Source organism: Cimex lectularius, unplaced genomic scaffold (genome assembly GCF_000648675.2).
Source record: "Cimex lectularius strain Harlan isolate CLEC.00 unplaced genomic scaffold, Clec_2.1 scaffold14, whole genome shotgun sequence".
Classification (NCBI taxonomy): domain Eukaryota; kingdom Metazoa; phylum Arthropoda; class Insecta; order Hemiptera; family Cimicidae; genus Cimex; species Cimex lectularius.
In genome coordinates, this window is record NW_019392637.1 from 955,565 (window position 1) to 970,748 (window position 15,184).

A 15,184-nucleotide genomic window follows, 5' to 3' on the forward strand; every position below is an offset into this window, starting at 1 on the left:
TGATTGATGATTGATTTCTGTTCTTTTAGAAATAAACATTCCCACGTGTTGAACGGCGAAAAAGTCGGCTTTATTTAACTAAAAACGTAATAAAAAAATCAGCCATAAATCGATTCTCTGAACACCTAACTGCCGAACTGTGATTGTTTATGATTGAGAATTAATGAGCGATTTATCTTTATTTGGAAGTCCAATGATCACTGGTCCTATTGGGAAAAATCTGTTGTTTTTTTATCTGAAAATGTAAATGACCAAAATATCTTTTATGATTGTTGTTTGATGTTAGGTTTTGCCTCAAGAAAAGTAGTTTCCAAAAGGGAAGAAAACCCCAAGTCAGCTATGGTGGGAAAAAATTTGTTCAACCTACCTGAAAATGTAAAAAACGGAAAATATTTTTATGACTGACGATTGATGTTAAGTTTTCTCATAAGAAAGGGAGGAAAGCTACAATTTAGCTATCTATCCTAATTGACGGATTAATACGATTGATGATTGATGGTGATTGATGTTATTTTTTAAATGTAGCTATCCACGGGTTGTGTTGAGGGAAAAATCGGTTTTATTTGATTAAAAATGTTTAAAAAAAGAAAGATTTCGTGATTGATTATTGATGTTGTTTTCTCTTTGGAACAGAAGTGTCCGGAAGGGCTGAAAACTTGTAGCAGCCATAAATCGATCTCAGAACACCTAATTGTCAAACAGACGTACTATTGTTGATGATTGATAATCTTTTAGTTGTGGAACGAACAGTTGTGTGGCGGGAAAAATTCAGTTTGAATTACCGAAAAAACGGTTAAAGGCATGCTAGAAAAAGAAAAATTAGGAAAATGAAGGAAAAGAGGTTTTTGGTACTCACGTCGGGTTATGTACGGAAAAACTTCAGACTGTCTTACCTGAAACAAGACAAAAATGTCAAAAATTATTTTTAAAATGTTTTGAGTTTTGTGATAAAGTAAAAGGCGCTGTGAGTATGGAGAATGAACGACGCCCCTGTTCTACCGGTTTAGCATCGTCAACTTGTTGCCTTGGGCCCAGGGGGCGGACCTGTTGAGCCTGGAAGGCCATCAAAAACCGAGGGTGGAATGTTATAAACACCTGGTTTTCCGACGAAAGAAAAAAATAACAAAATTGAAAATCCAGGCTTTCGTCGGGAAAGCTTTTCTATCCAACCAGCCCGACCGATTTCCAATTAATTTAAAAAAACCCGTTCCTTCTACCTTATTACGAACATTCTTGAAAAAAACTTCTTTTATTAAATCCCTAGGCCTCGTTACAACCTTGGATCCGCTTGTTTCGGCAAAGTTCAACCCCAATCCCCTTCCACCCGGGGGCATCTGCGAACACGCCCTTCCCGCCTTGAGGTTCAACCTTGTCTTAGATCAAAAATTCAACCTTGTCATGAATAAATAAACTTTAATTGGACGAGATGGAACCTCTTCTATCCACTAAGCTTATTCCGTGTGTATGAACCATTATTATTTATTGGAATGTCGGCGCAAGCCGGATCGAATCCCTCGTGTGATTGCGTTACCGCTTCCTACATCCATCTGATCAGCGCTGATTCAATTTGACCGGAGACGAAGAGTAAAAAGTGAATTTTTTCCTCTGAGAAACATATTCTATTCTTTTTTGGCACGTGTGGAGCAATTACTGATTTTCTTTTCGCCCTCTATTCATCGAGAGAACAAAAATATTGAGTTCACCAAATAACCAATTTGAATACGATGACGTCACATAGATAAAGAACATGAGATAACTTTTTTTAATATATANCAACATTACAATTGGCGTTTCATTCGTCTATTTTTTAAAAATTTGTTTTATTTTTTTCTTCAAACTTTGCCTACAGAAAAAGGTGCTTTTTAATTATTATTTGTAGAAAGTGTCCGAATAAAATTTGTGTTCACCAATTAACCGGTATAGCTTTAATGACGTCACATAGATAAGAAGACTAACTAGTAGGGTTGAAAATTCTCCATTGTCGACTCTACTGGGCGTTTTTCCACGAGTGACGTCACAAATGGAGTTCGGTTAACTAATAATAATATAAATATAAGAATGATTACACAGTTAAAATAATGATAGATGGAAAGTTGGAAAATCAATATAAATTCTTTCGACCATACACCTAATTGTGACGTAATTTGTGAAAAAATAACTGACATGTAAATTTTCAATAATTGAGCAAAATACCATTTGTGACTTTTGAATTTGAAAAGGAAAAATAAGTAATCGAAATGTAATTCCTCAACAGTTAACCAAAACTCTGTTTGTAATGTCACTTGAGAAAATCTCGAAATGTAAGTTTTCAACAGTTAACCAAAATTGCATTTGTCACATCACTTGTCAAAAAAATCTAAATGTATGTTTTCAACTGTTAACTAAACTCCATTTGTGGCTTCACTTGAGAAAAAATCGACTTGTAAGAATTCTTGTAAGCATTTGTTATCAAAACTTCATTCGGAACTTGTGAAAAAGTGAACATGTAAGTTAATAATATTAAACCAAACCATTATTTGTGAGGTCTCTAGGGGGAAAAAGTTGTAATTTGTCAACAGTTAGCCAAAACACTATTTGTGACGTCACATGCGATAAAACTTGACACATAAGTTTTCAACAATTAACGAAAATTGCATGTGCATGACTCGTTAAAAATCTCTGAATGTACGTTTTCAATAGTTAACTAAAAAGTTCACGTTTGAAATCATCGTCAAATCCTAAGTGAATTCAAATTGGATAATTAATTGGTGAACGCATGTTTAAAAATTTTTAACTTGGTTATGTAGTTTTTCACTTTTGACCGGGGTTTGTAAAAACAAAGAAGTCTGATATCTAAAAGGTCAATGATTTTACGAGTGAACGACCTGTCTGTGATGAATGGAGGGCTTAAATTGTAAAACGATCGTGCATCGAAGTAATAGTACCTTGTTCAATCATGCGTTCATGTATTAATAAACTTTATTTAAGCGTTAATCCCCTTCCTGAAACCGCCCTCGCCACCCCCTGGGACTTGTTTGAATATCGGCCCGTGTGACCTAGACCTCGGATCGGTTTCGACATCCCCGCCGGGATCGGGGTCACGGAGGCACCCGGGGTCACCGCCGCACCCGGCCGAACCGAGGCGAACCAGGCCGACGGCCGAGACCGACGGTTCGATAAATCGTAAGGGGTTGCACTCGACCATCTTGTTTACGATGCACCCCGGCCATGTTGATGGAAAAGGAGCGAGACGGGACGGACGCAACGACCTTAGGGATGTACGTGGAGGGTTTAACGGTTTAAATTTATCTCCTCGGAGACGAGGGGTGAATCGAACCTCGCAAAAGTTTCTTCTTCCAACTCCCCCGGCCTTATTTATTCCCCCGTTTTCAAATATTTGCTTATTTAAACTCTTATGTCTATTTTAATAAAAGCAAAAAACCCGTAAGGCCATGTATGTTTGAATATTTTACCCCCACCCCCTTTGAATATTTCATTTTGAATTAACTTTATTTGAATCGTGAAAATTTCTCGATGTGAAACGTTGCCAGGCAGAAAATACACGCATACTTGTTCCACAGCTGCGATTGGGTCGGGTCCAAAATATATCTCGGACCAGTTTTTTTAAAAATTTTATTACATTTATATCGAGTTTTTCTCCTTATGAATATCATGAAAATAACAAAACAAAAACCTCAGGATAAATACCCATATGTTAAATTACATCTACCTGACATCATGAAAGTCGACCGGTCAATCGGAGAACTCGTCTTTCATTAGGACACTTTCTAGAAATAATAATTAAAAAATAATCTTTTACGTAACAAAAAGTTTGAGGATAACCCAAGAAGAACAATTTTATAAATAATTTAAAAAACTGAAAGAATTCATCCAAGGGAGAAACTTTCAATAACCGAAAATTAATTCCAAGTAACTGGTGAAATAAACCTTCCTATTCAGTTGGCTTGGGAGAATTCCAAACACACTCTATTAGTTGATATTAATGTAATGTCATAAACCTAAAACCGTTAATTCGTCAAATCAAATTTCATTCGAACAGTTTCTACAAATTTTAATAAAAAACCGAAACTTTTGTGTTCAAATTTTTTCCTTCGAAAATAATCCAATAAACCCCATAACATGAAATCATGCAAAGCACCTGGGGAATTATTCGGAGTGACAAAGTTTTAAAAAACTTTAACTGAACTCCAATTGTGAAAGCAACCTCTTCTGCCAGGACGTCAAGAAGAAGTATAACCTACAATTCTAAAGTATTACACAGACCGAACCTCATCTGACGTCATGAAATTGACAACTTGCATATTTACTTTTTTCTTAAGTTACAAATGCAGTTTTGTTTCACTGTTGAAAACTAGTAAGTCGAAATTTTTACAAGTGACGTCAGAAATTGAGTTCTAGTTAATTATTGAAATTTACGTCTCAATATTTTCTAATGACATAGACAAACAAAAAATCGATTTCTTAACTATCCACAATTAGCCAAAACACTATTTGTAACATCAATTCAGAAAAAACTTGATACGTAGGTATTTAAAAGTTAACCAAAACTCCATATGTGACGTCACTTATAAAAAAAACGATAAGATTTTACTAGTTAATCAGAACTATTTCGTCATGAAAGTCAAATGGCTTATTTGGCGAGCTTAAATTTTATTTGGAAGTTTGACAAAGGAGAATAAATTTTGACACTTTGTATGTACATAAACGATTGATTAACAGTAACGCGTAGAAAACAACCTTCCCGTTGAGACGACAAGATTTTTCAAACTTCCTCTGCTGGTTATCTCATGTTGTTGTCTGTGACGTCATGAAAGTTAAAACTTAAACGTTTAACTATGTTTGTGCTTTATGTGACAAAAACTATAGTCAGGAGCGTCCTCCCACTTTTTATGACATAATGAGACCTGACGGACCCAGGAACGTATAATACAAGAAAACCCCTTCGCTTAAAACAAAAACAAACGATGGAAGTAATTTTATTACCGGTGCTTTTTTATTTTTTTCTCTTTCTCTATTTACATTCCACCTCTGTTCTGTTCGTCGTTTCGGGATGGAAGGATTAATTACATCCGGCTTTGTTGTACACCGCCCCCTCGTCCAACTGGAGTTTTACAAAACGTGTACAGGGGAAAGGAGTGGGAGGAGAATAAAACCACGCCCTTCACCCTTAAAATATTTAACCGTTATGTTTTTGTAAGGACGTACCTTCAAACGGGATAAGTTTTCATTTCGCGTGTATAACGTGAGTAACGCATAAAAGACAAAATTAGATAAATTCATATGGTTTTGATATTGATATTGTTTTATCATGAGACACTCTGTGTATGGTTTTATTGACCTATTGACCGCAACAATCCGATATCATGACACTCACCCCTTCCTCTTTCTCACCATATTGAGCCCACCTCCCATTCTTTCGCTAACATTTATGTTGTATTAAATTCAACACCTCTCTCACTCACAATCCACTTTATCTTCCTCTTCCATTATTTCTTTGTCTATTTTTCACATTTCTTTATCTGAAGCTAGCTAACTACACTTCAATGACGTCATAACAATTATTACTTGACATCAGTCAAGCACGCGTTGGGCATAAATGTTAAGCTGTGACGAAATCACGCGCACATTTAGAGTATTTCCCAGATATGATATCATTTCAATCGTATGACGTCAGTTATTCACTGAGTGTTTTCCCATTGGGTCTCAATATTCGGATATGACATTATCACAATCGTATGAAGTCAGTTATGTACATGGATAGGTTTTCTCATTAAGTTTCAAATTCAACATCGTCACAATGATATCATGACGTCAGTCATGCACGTTGAGAGGTTGTACGCGATCACATGCACATTGAGAATTTTTTCCAATTGGTCTCAATACTTGGGTGTGACTCACAGCAAGATAAATAGGTTAACTGACATGTTTTTTGTTGTTTTTTAAATCTGTTTTTTACTTCCATTTCCAAATTTCAACAGCCATTTGTTTCTATCTCATACTCTTCCTGTACTTCCAAATTTACCCATTACCTGTGTATTAACCGTAGCTAACACCCTTCTTACATGTGGTTATGACGTCATAACGTGACGTCAGTCAAACACTCTAAAAGGTTTCCCTACAGGGTCTCAATCTCGTCGCACTGACGTCACAACAAGTAAATTGGTCAACGGAAACATTTTACGTATCACGTCCCTACATTGCACAGACATCTATCACTCTTACCTTTGTTGTCTACCTATCATTTTTTTCTTTCTCATTCTACTTTAACATTGATTCGATCACTATACTTCAATGGCACCGCATCTGTAACGGAACGAAACTAAATTCAAGCACACTGAGACTTTACCCCATAGGATGTCAAGATTGAGTCTTGACGTCATAATGTGCCAAATTGGTTAACTGACCCGATTAACAGTTTCCTTAGCTGTTTCTAAGCTTTATTTATTTTTGTTCATCTCCTTCTATTTGATTACATATCATTTTACCCCCTCCTTCGCGTGCTGTATTGTTTCTTTTTTCATTATTGATCTTTCACCGTCTTGGCAAGTCTTCCACGTCAAATTGTGAAGACACACGAGATAGAAATTTACATTAGAATGTTTGATCGGTTATGTACTGAGTCAGGGGGACTGTCAAGAAGTAAGACGACTTCACAATGGATCGGCTGGCAGGTCGTCTCGGGCCGGCGATTTTCGATTTCCCATCGTGTCACGGTTGGCGATAAGGCGGCTTGCTCGGAACAATTTCTCTTTTTTTGTTATAATTTATTCATAGGGCGTATTCTGGGAAGTAACAAGGTTTGAGTTTGTTTTTTGAGAGGATTTCCGAGGATCCCGGGGAAGAAGGGAAAAGAGCCTCCCGAGGGGTGGCTCAGCTCGCCTGGAAGACCCTTTGACCGAAAGGGCGGAAGCGATACGTGAAAGCCAGAAGAGTCGAGGTTGAAAACGCGATTCACATTAATAATAAACCTGTCTCGAGTTGAAAAAAAAAACGGATCTAAAGAAACCACAAGGCTTATAAAGATATTAAAAGGGTTAAAAAAAAGGATAAATTTGTTGGTAAACAAGTGAGGTAATGGCCTTATTGGATCAATGAATCCGGGCCACTAGCTCTAGCTTTCCCACACTCAATGTATTTTAATTTTTTAATTTTTTAATTTATAGTCTTTTTTAAATTTGTTTAAACAAATAAAGTTTACCGGATGTCCTTCCCAATGGTCACGGTCCAACCTCGTTTCCTCCGATCGCACTTCGACCTGCCGGCCAGCCTCGCCACCAGTTCGTCTTCCATCTGACGGCCCCCTCTGAAAACTGCCGTCGCCCGGATCAACGTAGAGATCGCGCCATGGCCCTAGGACGGCACTGTTAGCAGGGACACGGACGACGCCGGACTGGCCGGACGCGACGCGACATTCGGTATATTTAGCGTCACGGGGGCCGGTGGGGGAGATGGGACAATTTGCGACACGGTGGACAAGAAAAAATCCCGTGTTAATCCGATGGATTACGACGATACTGAGGACTGCGAGCCGGTTTACGCGACGAGCCCACCTTATAATCACTACCAATTAAGGGCAATCAAAATTGTCAATGCATATACCATTAAGGATGTTAACTCTCGAAAATAGACGAGGTCACCAATTCAATGAAAATAACAAAATACTTAAATTATATTGTAAACATCTCACCGAGAAATGTATCGAGATAAAAAAAATTAAAAATATATCACAAACAGAAATCTGAAAAATAATTAAGCACTTACGCAAAATGACAAAGTTTTAATAACAAATAATTAACCGAACTCCAATTGTGACGCCACACGTAAAAAACTTTCCTGGTGAGACTCCTTGGGAGAATTAACATTACCTGTAAACCCATTTGAAAAATGAGAAATTTAACGAATATCGGCTTAATAAAAACAGAGTAAAATGAAAGTTCACCAATTTATCCATTGGACTTCAATGACGATATTTAATCTTTCAACCATGTCAACTCGATGAACAAGTTATCGCATGACGTCACAAAAAGGATATTTCTATGACATGAATTTCTCTAGTTTTAGGAAATTTAAAAAATTAGGTAGGGTGTCTGGGTTGGAGAGGAGTCGGGGTAAAAACTGTCTGCCCCAGGTGGCAACAAATGTACCCACAGGAACACAACAACGTTCTTTTCGTCATGTGACGTCATTGACGTCCAAAGGTTAATTTATCGCACTTTGCTTATACTCGACCTTTTAAGTCAAATCTTTGATAAATTTAAAATATTGGAGTAAACTCATAAATGATAATTAATTTGAAGAATTGTACGCCTATACTTGTCACTAATATATCATTGACATCTATTTATCCAAAACGTAGCTCGATTTGTGACGCCATTCGTGAAAAATCGATGTAATTTTTTCAACGGTTAACCAAACTGTGACGTTTTACTTTAGAAAAATATCCGCATTAGTCAATACGAGATTGTCTCGTTCGCTCTTATCACTCTTCCCCAGTTGTGTGACGTCTTGGAATTGATATCGGTTAATTGGTGAACTGGAGGTTGTATTTGGGATTTCCTCAGCCCGAGTGTGAATTCTCAAGGCGATACCGGTTTCAATATTGCCGTATTGATTTGCCTCGGGTTGATTCTCCGTCCGGTCCACCGAACCTGATGGGATAATTAACATTATCTAATTCCTCGTTTGACAAAGGTTTGTCCTCGAACTATGATTATTAGTTTGTCAATGTTTTTTTTTGTGTTTGTGTATGTGTGTAAAAAATATTTATGAATAAACTTTGATGGGTTTAGACTTTCTTCAGACATTCTCGGCGAATATGGGCGTAATTGTTTGCCCAAGGGTTGAGCAATTAGAGTAGCGGGCCAGGTTGATACATCCCCGGGGAGGGTTAAATCCACCCCTGCCCAGCGTTCGCTCTCCGGGTTGAACCTATTTTTCCACGTTAAGCCTCCAGGGGACGTAGTCCGAGCATACGCGGAGGCGAAGCTTCGAGGGATTTAAAGCCCCTCTCGAGGGACTTGTACCGCTGTCCAGTTTAAGCACCTATTCGGATAAGAGTGTTCCATCAAGTCGGCCATCTTGTCTGAGCCAATTCAAAGATTACGAAAAAAAGGTCCATATGGACGAAGTTTTATACGAACGGGGAAACAATTCAAGTTTAAAAGAAGCCCCGAGGGCCCTGCAGTGGGCTTTTGAGAGCTTTCAGCCAGGGGAAATCACGGACTGAAGAAAACAAAAGTTGTAAGAAAAACAATTCCACCCAAGGTGAAACTTTCAGTCGGAGTGTTGTTAAAAAAATCTATAACACGGGCTTAATCTATTAAAAGCCTTTCCTTCAAAGTACTATACGAAAAAAAGTTCAATTTCCTCCCCACCTGCAAAGTGCGATAATTGGCAACGTCCAACAAACTACTTATTTTACGATATTCCACACATCCCCGTGGACTTATCCCGTGGCCCGGGGGCCTGTAATCGTCCAATTTTTCACGAAAGGTCTAACGAATAAATTTACCGTTGCACGAGGTGGAATTGGCTGAGTAATAAGGGCTCTTTTCACCCTCTCCGCTAATAAACGATGAAGCACCCTAATACACCGTGCTGATAAATTGACCTATGGTAGCCTGATTTACAATATATATATATATATATATATATATATATATATATATATATATATATATATATATTAGCCAAAGGTGTAGGATATTAAATTTGGTCCAAATGGTGTAATTAGTTAATGTACTGGGGCATTGCCGTATCCAAAGTAAAAAAATAAATAAAATAATACTAATCCAGCAAACCAGACTTGTTACGTCAACAATTCAAAGCCTTTATATGATGTCACGTGATTATCGTACCCACAATAGTACGTTTTTATGGTTATAAGGTCTCATTGGACTGTGATTGGTGAAGTTGGTGAGCTAATATCTTGTTGTGACGACACGTTTCCAATTGTACCATTCTTATGATTTGTGACGTCATTGAAATCCAACTGTTAAATCGGTGACAGGGTTTTCGATCTATTATTGTTGATTTAACACTGTACGTCACTAATGTAGCAAATATGTACAAGATGGACTTGTTTTTTTTTTTTGTTATTTCACGTGAGAACCTGTATGAACAATTATACTTTAGTTCGAGATGTTATCTACGGTCATACTGGTTTTCTTTACATTTTATAATTGTGGACGCAATTTGCATATTTACAAGGGGGAAAGCTGTTAAGAATCTTCTGTGCCGACCTGGTGACCTTTCCCCGTTTCAGGAGTCGATATCGCCTTTATTCTCCGTCCTGGAGTGATCGTCGCGTGACTCGGCAGTTTGACCTTTTGTCTATCAGCAGGTACGCCGGGATGTTAGGCGAATCGATGGGCTCTTTTTCCCAAATTAAACCTTTTTCGGTTTCCTTTTCATAGTACAAAGTTTTTCTTCAAAGATTCATCGGGGAAACGAAGCCTGCAACAAGTATTTCATGAATAGTTGATTTCCCCACAAGAAACGGGACGATCTGTCCCCGATAAAGGATCAACAGGTTTTTGGTGTTTTTTTATATACCAGCTCATCGGCAGACGGACGAGGTTTTTACCCTCGTTGTTGTCTTTCAACCCCTAGGTGCCGAAGGTAGAACCCGAAGAAAGGCGGTTTTTACATAATTAAAAGCCGGATATTTGCATAAAGCTACCGTACCGGCCTTGCCGGTAATCCGTTTACGGCCCCGTCCTCCCCACATTTCAGTCCTGTCATCGTGGAAAACCGCCTGGAAGACTTTATTCAATTACGAGCCGAAACGTGTCAAACCAGCCTGCGGTTTTGTCCATTTTATCAGCGGAGAGAAAACGAAAGTTTGCACGTTGGGATGAATTTATATTTCCTGGCGACATCAGAAAAACAGCGAGGATGAGGTGTTATTAATGAATTTCCAAAGGACACAAAGAGGTTTTGACACCATCCGTCATTCCGCGGACAAAGGAGGAAACGGGATGTTTTCAAACAAACATCATAAACCGGAAAAAAAGGATAACGCGAGATCGTTTAATCAATTTAATCTGTACTTCAATGTCGTCAGAACAACCATATCGTGATGTCATTGAAGTTCACTGAAGTGTCCTCATTTGGTCTCAACTTTGAGCTATGACTACAAAACGTTCGTTTGAATTCAAGCGTTTTCAGTGCCTACTAAGCTCACATGCCTCGCATGATTATAGCATGCTTTCACGTCAGCTTTATACGCTATATACAATTATATACACTTAGAGGTTTCTTATAGGTTCTCAATATTGGACAACGACGTCACAAATTGGTAAATCTGTTAAATGACCCTTTTTTAATATAGAAATCACGCATTTTCACTGCCTAATGAGCTCATTGTCCAAGCAGACACCAAAACCGCATCGTGATGTCAGTTCAGCAAACTGAGAGTTGCCCCATGGGGTCTCAATGTTGAGCCATGACGTCACGTATTTTTCCTGTATATTTCCATGTACGTATTTTTTTAATGAAATCCTTCCGCTTTCTCCTTATCCCCTTTATATGATTACAGCACTGCCCTTGAATGACGTTATTACAGCCATATTGTTAGGTCATTCTAGCACACTAACCGTTTCTCCATCACGACTCATTATCTGGCAATGACATACATATTGTAAAGTATCCAGCTGACTAAATCGTTTCCCCAAAGGGTCTCATTTTAGACAATGACGTCATAACGTGATCAACTGGCATTATTGACTGTTTAATAATTTGATGTTTCTTTTGTTTTAGTATTCATGATGTTGCAAACTGATATTGCTCTCTCCTTCGCTCTCTCTCACCCTCTCTAAGGCATATATGTATAGAAATAGATAGGGCGAAGGTATGAATTATGCATAAATTCAATTTTCTTCCTTATTTTCAAAGTAGAACCTTCGAATTTTTTTCTTCTGATTTATTCACTTACGTCTGGTCCCCAAGGATTACGCGGAAATCTCGTGTTGGCGCAGTTGAAGCCTTAAAAAATTGCCGGAACCGTTTATCTACCGAATCGGGCCCTTTTGCGTAGGAATGAATTTTACGAATCGTGACCGGTTGGAAATGAAGATGGACGGAAAAAGTAGGCAGTTTGCCGATGTGGCAAACGATATCGTCATCCGTTTATAAAGCCCCCTGGTATAATTATTTCACGGAATTTCAGGAGAAACAGGTTAACCGAGCCGGCAGGGAGGTGGAAAAAAAAAGCTGCCACGTCCAAACGCGATTATCCAAACTGCTGATCGATCAGGTCACCTGTTCTTATTCTTGAGGGGTGTGGCTGATAAATGGGATCGTGCCCGGAAACTTTAACGTCTCTTATTTACGACCCAAGCCCATGCTTGGGAGTTTTATTTCCCATTTTTACCCCCCCTCACAAAGAATGGAGCCTGGAAAAAAGGGAACTTTTATTTTCATCGTTTAGACACTAAAATATCACCTTATAAATGAGTTTTGATATACAGTGTATTAGCAGTTATTTTCACTGGATTTTAAGGCGGTTTTGCGTCTGTTGCCCGGAAAAACGGAACACTGCCAAATGGCTGTCAGGACGGTTTTGGCCTCTTATTCATTAATCCATTCACACAGCCATTCTCACCAGGAGTTTTTTTATTTTTTATTTTTATTTTTTAATAAGTTATTTTTATTTTCGTCCTGGCCGTGATGGCCCGCATCTGGCCAATTGGCTCAAACACGACTTCTTCACCTATGATGCGAAAGCAATTTGGCCATATATTTTTTCACGCTGAAAAGTCTAAACTCGCCGTGATAGATTGTCATTTTTTATTTGCATTTTTTTTTCTTATAAAGCGGTTTTTCCGTTTACCCAATTCGACAAGGACTTCCGTGGCGTCATTCCAAAGGGATGCTTTGATTGGCTAAAACATTTCCATGACGTAAATTCAGGAATTTTTTCAAAGGAAAAAGTTGAAAATATTTAAGTTTACCAGTTAAGTTAACTAATTATCTTAAATATTCAATGCGTAATTCTTATTTTTCAATTTGAATTTTTCATTTTCTTTCATTCATCCACTATCACAAAGACTATCGTGACGTCAACATTGAAGAGGGTTTCCATTGGATGAAAACTTCCTGTGACGTAATTACATGGGAATTTTGGTTAATCCTAAGGAAATAGTTCAAAATTATGAATTTTTTTAAACAATGTACGTTCTTTTAGTAAAATTTTTTTATACTTAATAAAACGCCTTTATTAATAGGTTTTGATAGGTTCATTATCGATCGAATGTGCCGGATCTTGGAAGAAAAACGTCTTCGGTGATGAAAAGTCAAGAAACTGTATCGGCGAGAGCTTTGTAGCTCCCTGGAGCGGAAAAACGAACGGAACCAGTCGGTAAAAAGCAGTTTTTTTCACCGAGGCTTCCCCCTCTTCCTTGGTGAAAATAAATACGCCCTTTACCCAGGCCGATTCCGATATCGAGCCGGGGGAGCAGGTCGATGGGGGCCGGGCCCCTCCACGGGCTGCCTGCACCCGACCTAAATACTGCACCCTGGGACGTTTTTTTCCCCCTGCATCGATTCGGAATGTGCCGATGCTGGAGTTGCGGAAAAAAATATAGCGAAGCTCTGCAGGTCGCCCATTGAAGAGAAACATACTTTATCCCTGGGATATAGAATGATAGAGAGAGGTCTCATGGAATGCCCGGATTAAACGGATAGGAATTAAATTAATCGTATAATTTGGACGGGAGTAATGAATTAATTTTATAACAAGAGAGGGCGGGATCACAATCAGTCCCTAAACCCCTAGATATATTCATCCGATGCATAAATGGATTTTCAACGCATAATTGAATATATTTCAACCAATCGGGTGAAGTAGGGCGAGGGAACCGTTTCAATTTATACCTGTAATCAATTTAATCATGATTTATGAGGAGAAAATCCGACTCGTGCGAGTTTGGTTGTTTTTCCTCACTCGTGAGATGGGACAGGATTTTTTTGTATTTATATTCTGGAGATTGAAGGATTGGGAAGCGCTAAGTCCCAATGTTTCGCTAAGCCGACGAAAGTGACTTTTTTTCTGCCCCCTTTCTAAACTCTCCTCTCTTCAGCTTCAATGTAAATAATCGTGAATGGATGGCGGCAGGTGGGCCTGGGACTGGGATCGATCCCCGGTGAGGACTTGTTGCTGAGGATTGCTGCCAACTGGGATCTGATTGATCGGGGTAGAACAGTTGGACCGAGTCCAGGCCCGGTTATTACACGACGGCCGGGACGACGGGCAATCATGGGTTGGAGGATGGTCGGATTTCATTATTCTCAAATAATTATTTAGTTTTTTATTGACTAACTTAACTACCCAGGCGGCATTACAAACCGACAAAGATTATTGAGCAACAGGTAAACCCATGATCGATCATAAGCTGGTAATCCATCTGAGCCCTGAAGTTACATGTATCATATATCAATCAGATTGATAGATTTTTATAAGACAAAAAAACAGACCATTTTGTAGGTCATAAAAATGAGAATATTACTATTATAAATGGGCTTTTTCTTGCCTCGGGTCAACCAGTTTGATGATACATTCGTGACGTCACCAAAGAAATTGTTTTTTTGGTTGAAACTTTCTTGTCAGGTAACTACATGGCAATTTTGGTAAACATCTTAAGGGAGAATTGTGACGTCACTAAAGAAGTTTGTTTTGATTAGGTGTAAAGAACCTGTGACGTAACTACATGGGAATATTGGTTATCCTGTTAAGTTAGTATTGCGACGTTACTATAGGAGATGGTTTACTGTTAACTGACATTCCTTGGACTATTGTGACGTCACGTCGTCGGGTTTGAATGCATTTAAAGTTCCGATTCGTGACGTAACAAAAGGAATTCAATGGTTTGTACTACTTTGGCCGATATTTCCTTACTTTATCCCCCTCTTCACCGATTTTTCGTTTATGATCGCGTTGAGCCAGGTCAGTCTTACCGGATCACGGCACCTTTCGTGAGGCGCCTGTTTATTTCTGGAAGGGCGCTGCTCCCGTCCTTCGAATATAATTAAAATTCCGTTTTTTCATTCCTGCTCACCCCCCCCCGCTGTTCTTCCTTTTCACGTCGTAATAAATAGGGGGGAAAAATTCGCCCTCACGAAAATGTAAGTTTGAAGTCCAACTTGTCAAACCTTAGTAATAACGGATGAAGTGTTTTTTTTTTTT

General features: G+C 38.5%; 1 protein-coding gene across 7 annotated transcripts in view; it reads right to left on the reverse strand.

Moving 5' to 3' along the window:
- The window catches only part of LOC106663047 (cAMP-specific 3',5'-cyclic phosphodiesterase), a 137,663-nt gene that overhangs the window by 73,329 nt on the left and 49,150 nt on the right, over positions 1–15,184 (reverse strand). For 2 of the 7 annotated variants that reach the window (XM_014387565.2, XM_014387559.2), the window contains exon 1: positions 7,199–7,381. The exons of the other annotated variants lie outside the window; for them this stretch is intronic. In XM_014387565.2, the coding sequence (XP_014243051.1) occupies positions 7,199–7,290 (92 nt within the window). In that variant the 5' untranslated portion in view covers positions 7,291–7,381. Of the gene's footprint in view, positions 1–7,198; positions 7,382–15,184 lie in introns of those variants that run through there. 7 annotated transcript variants of the gene reach the window in all.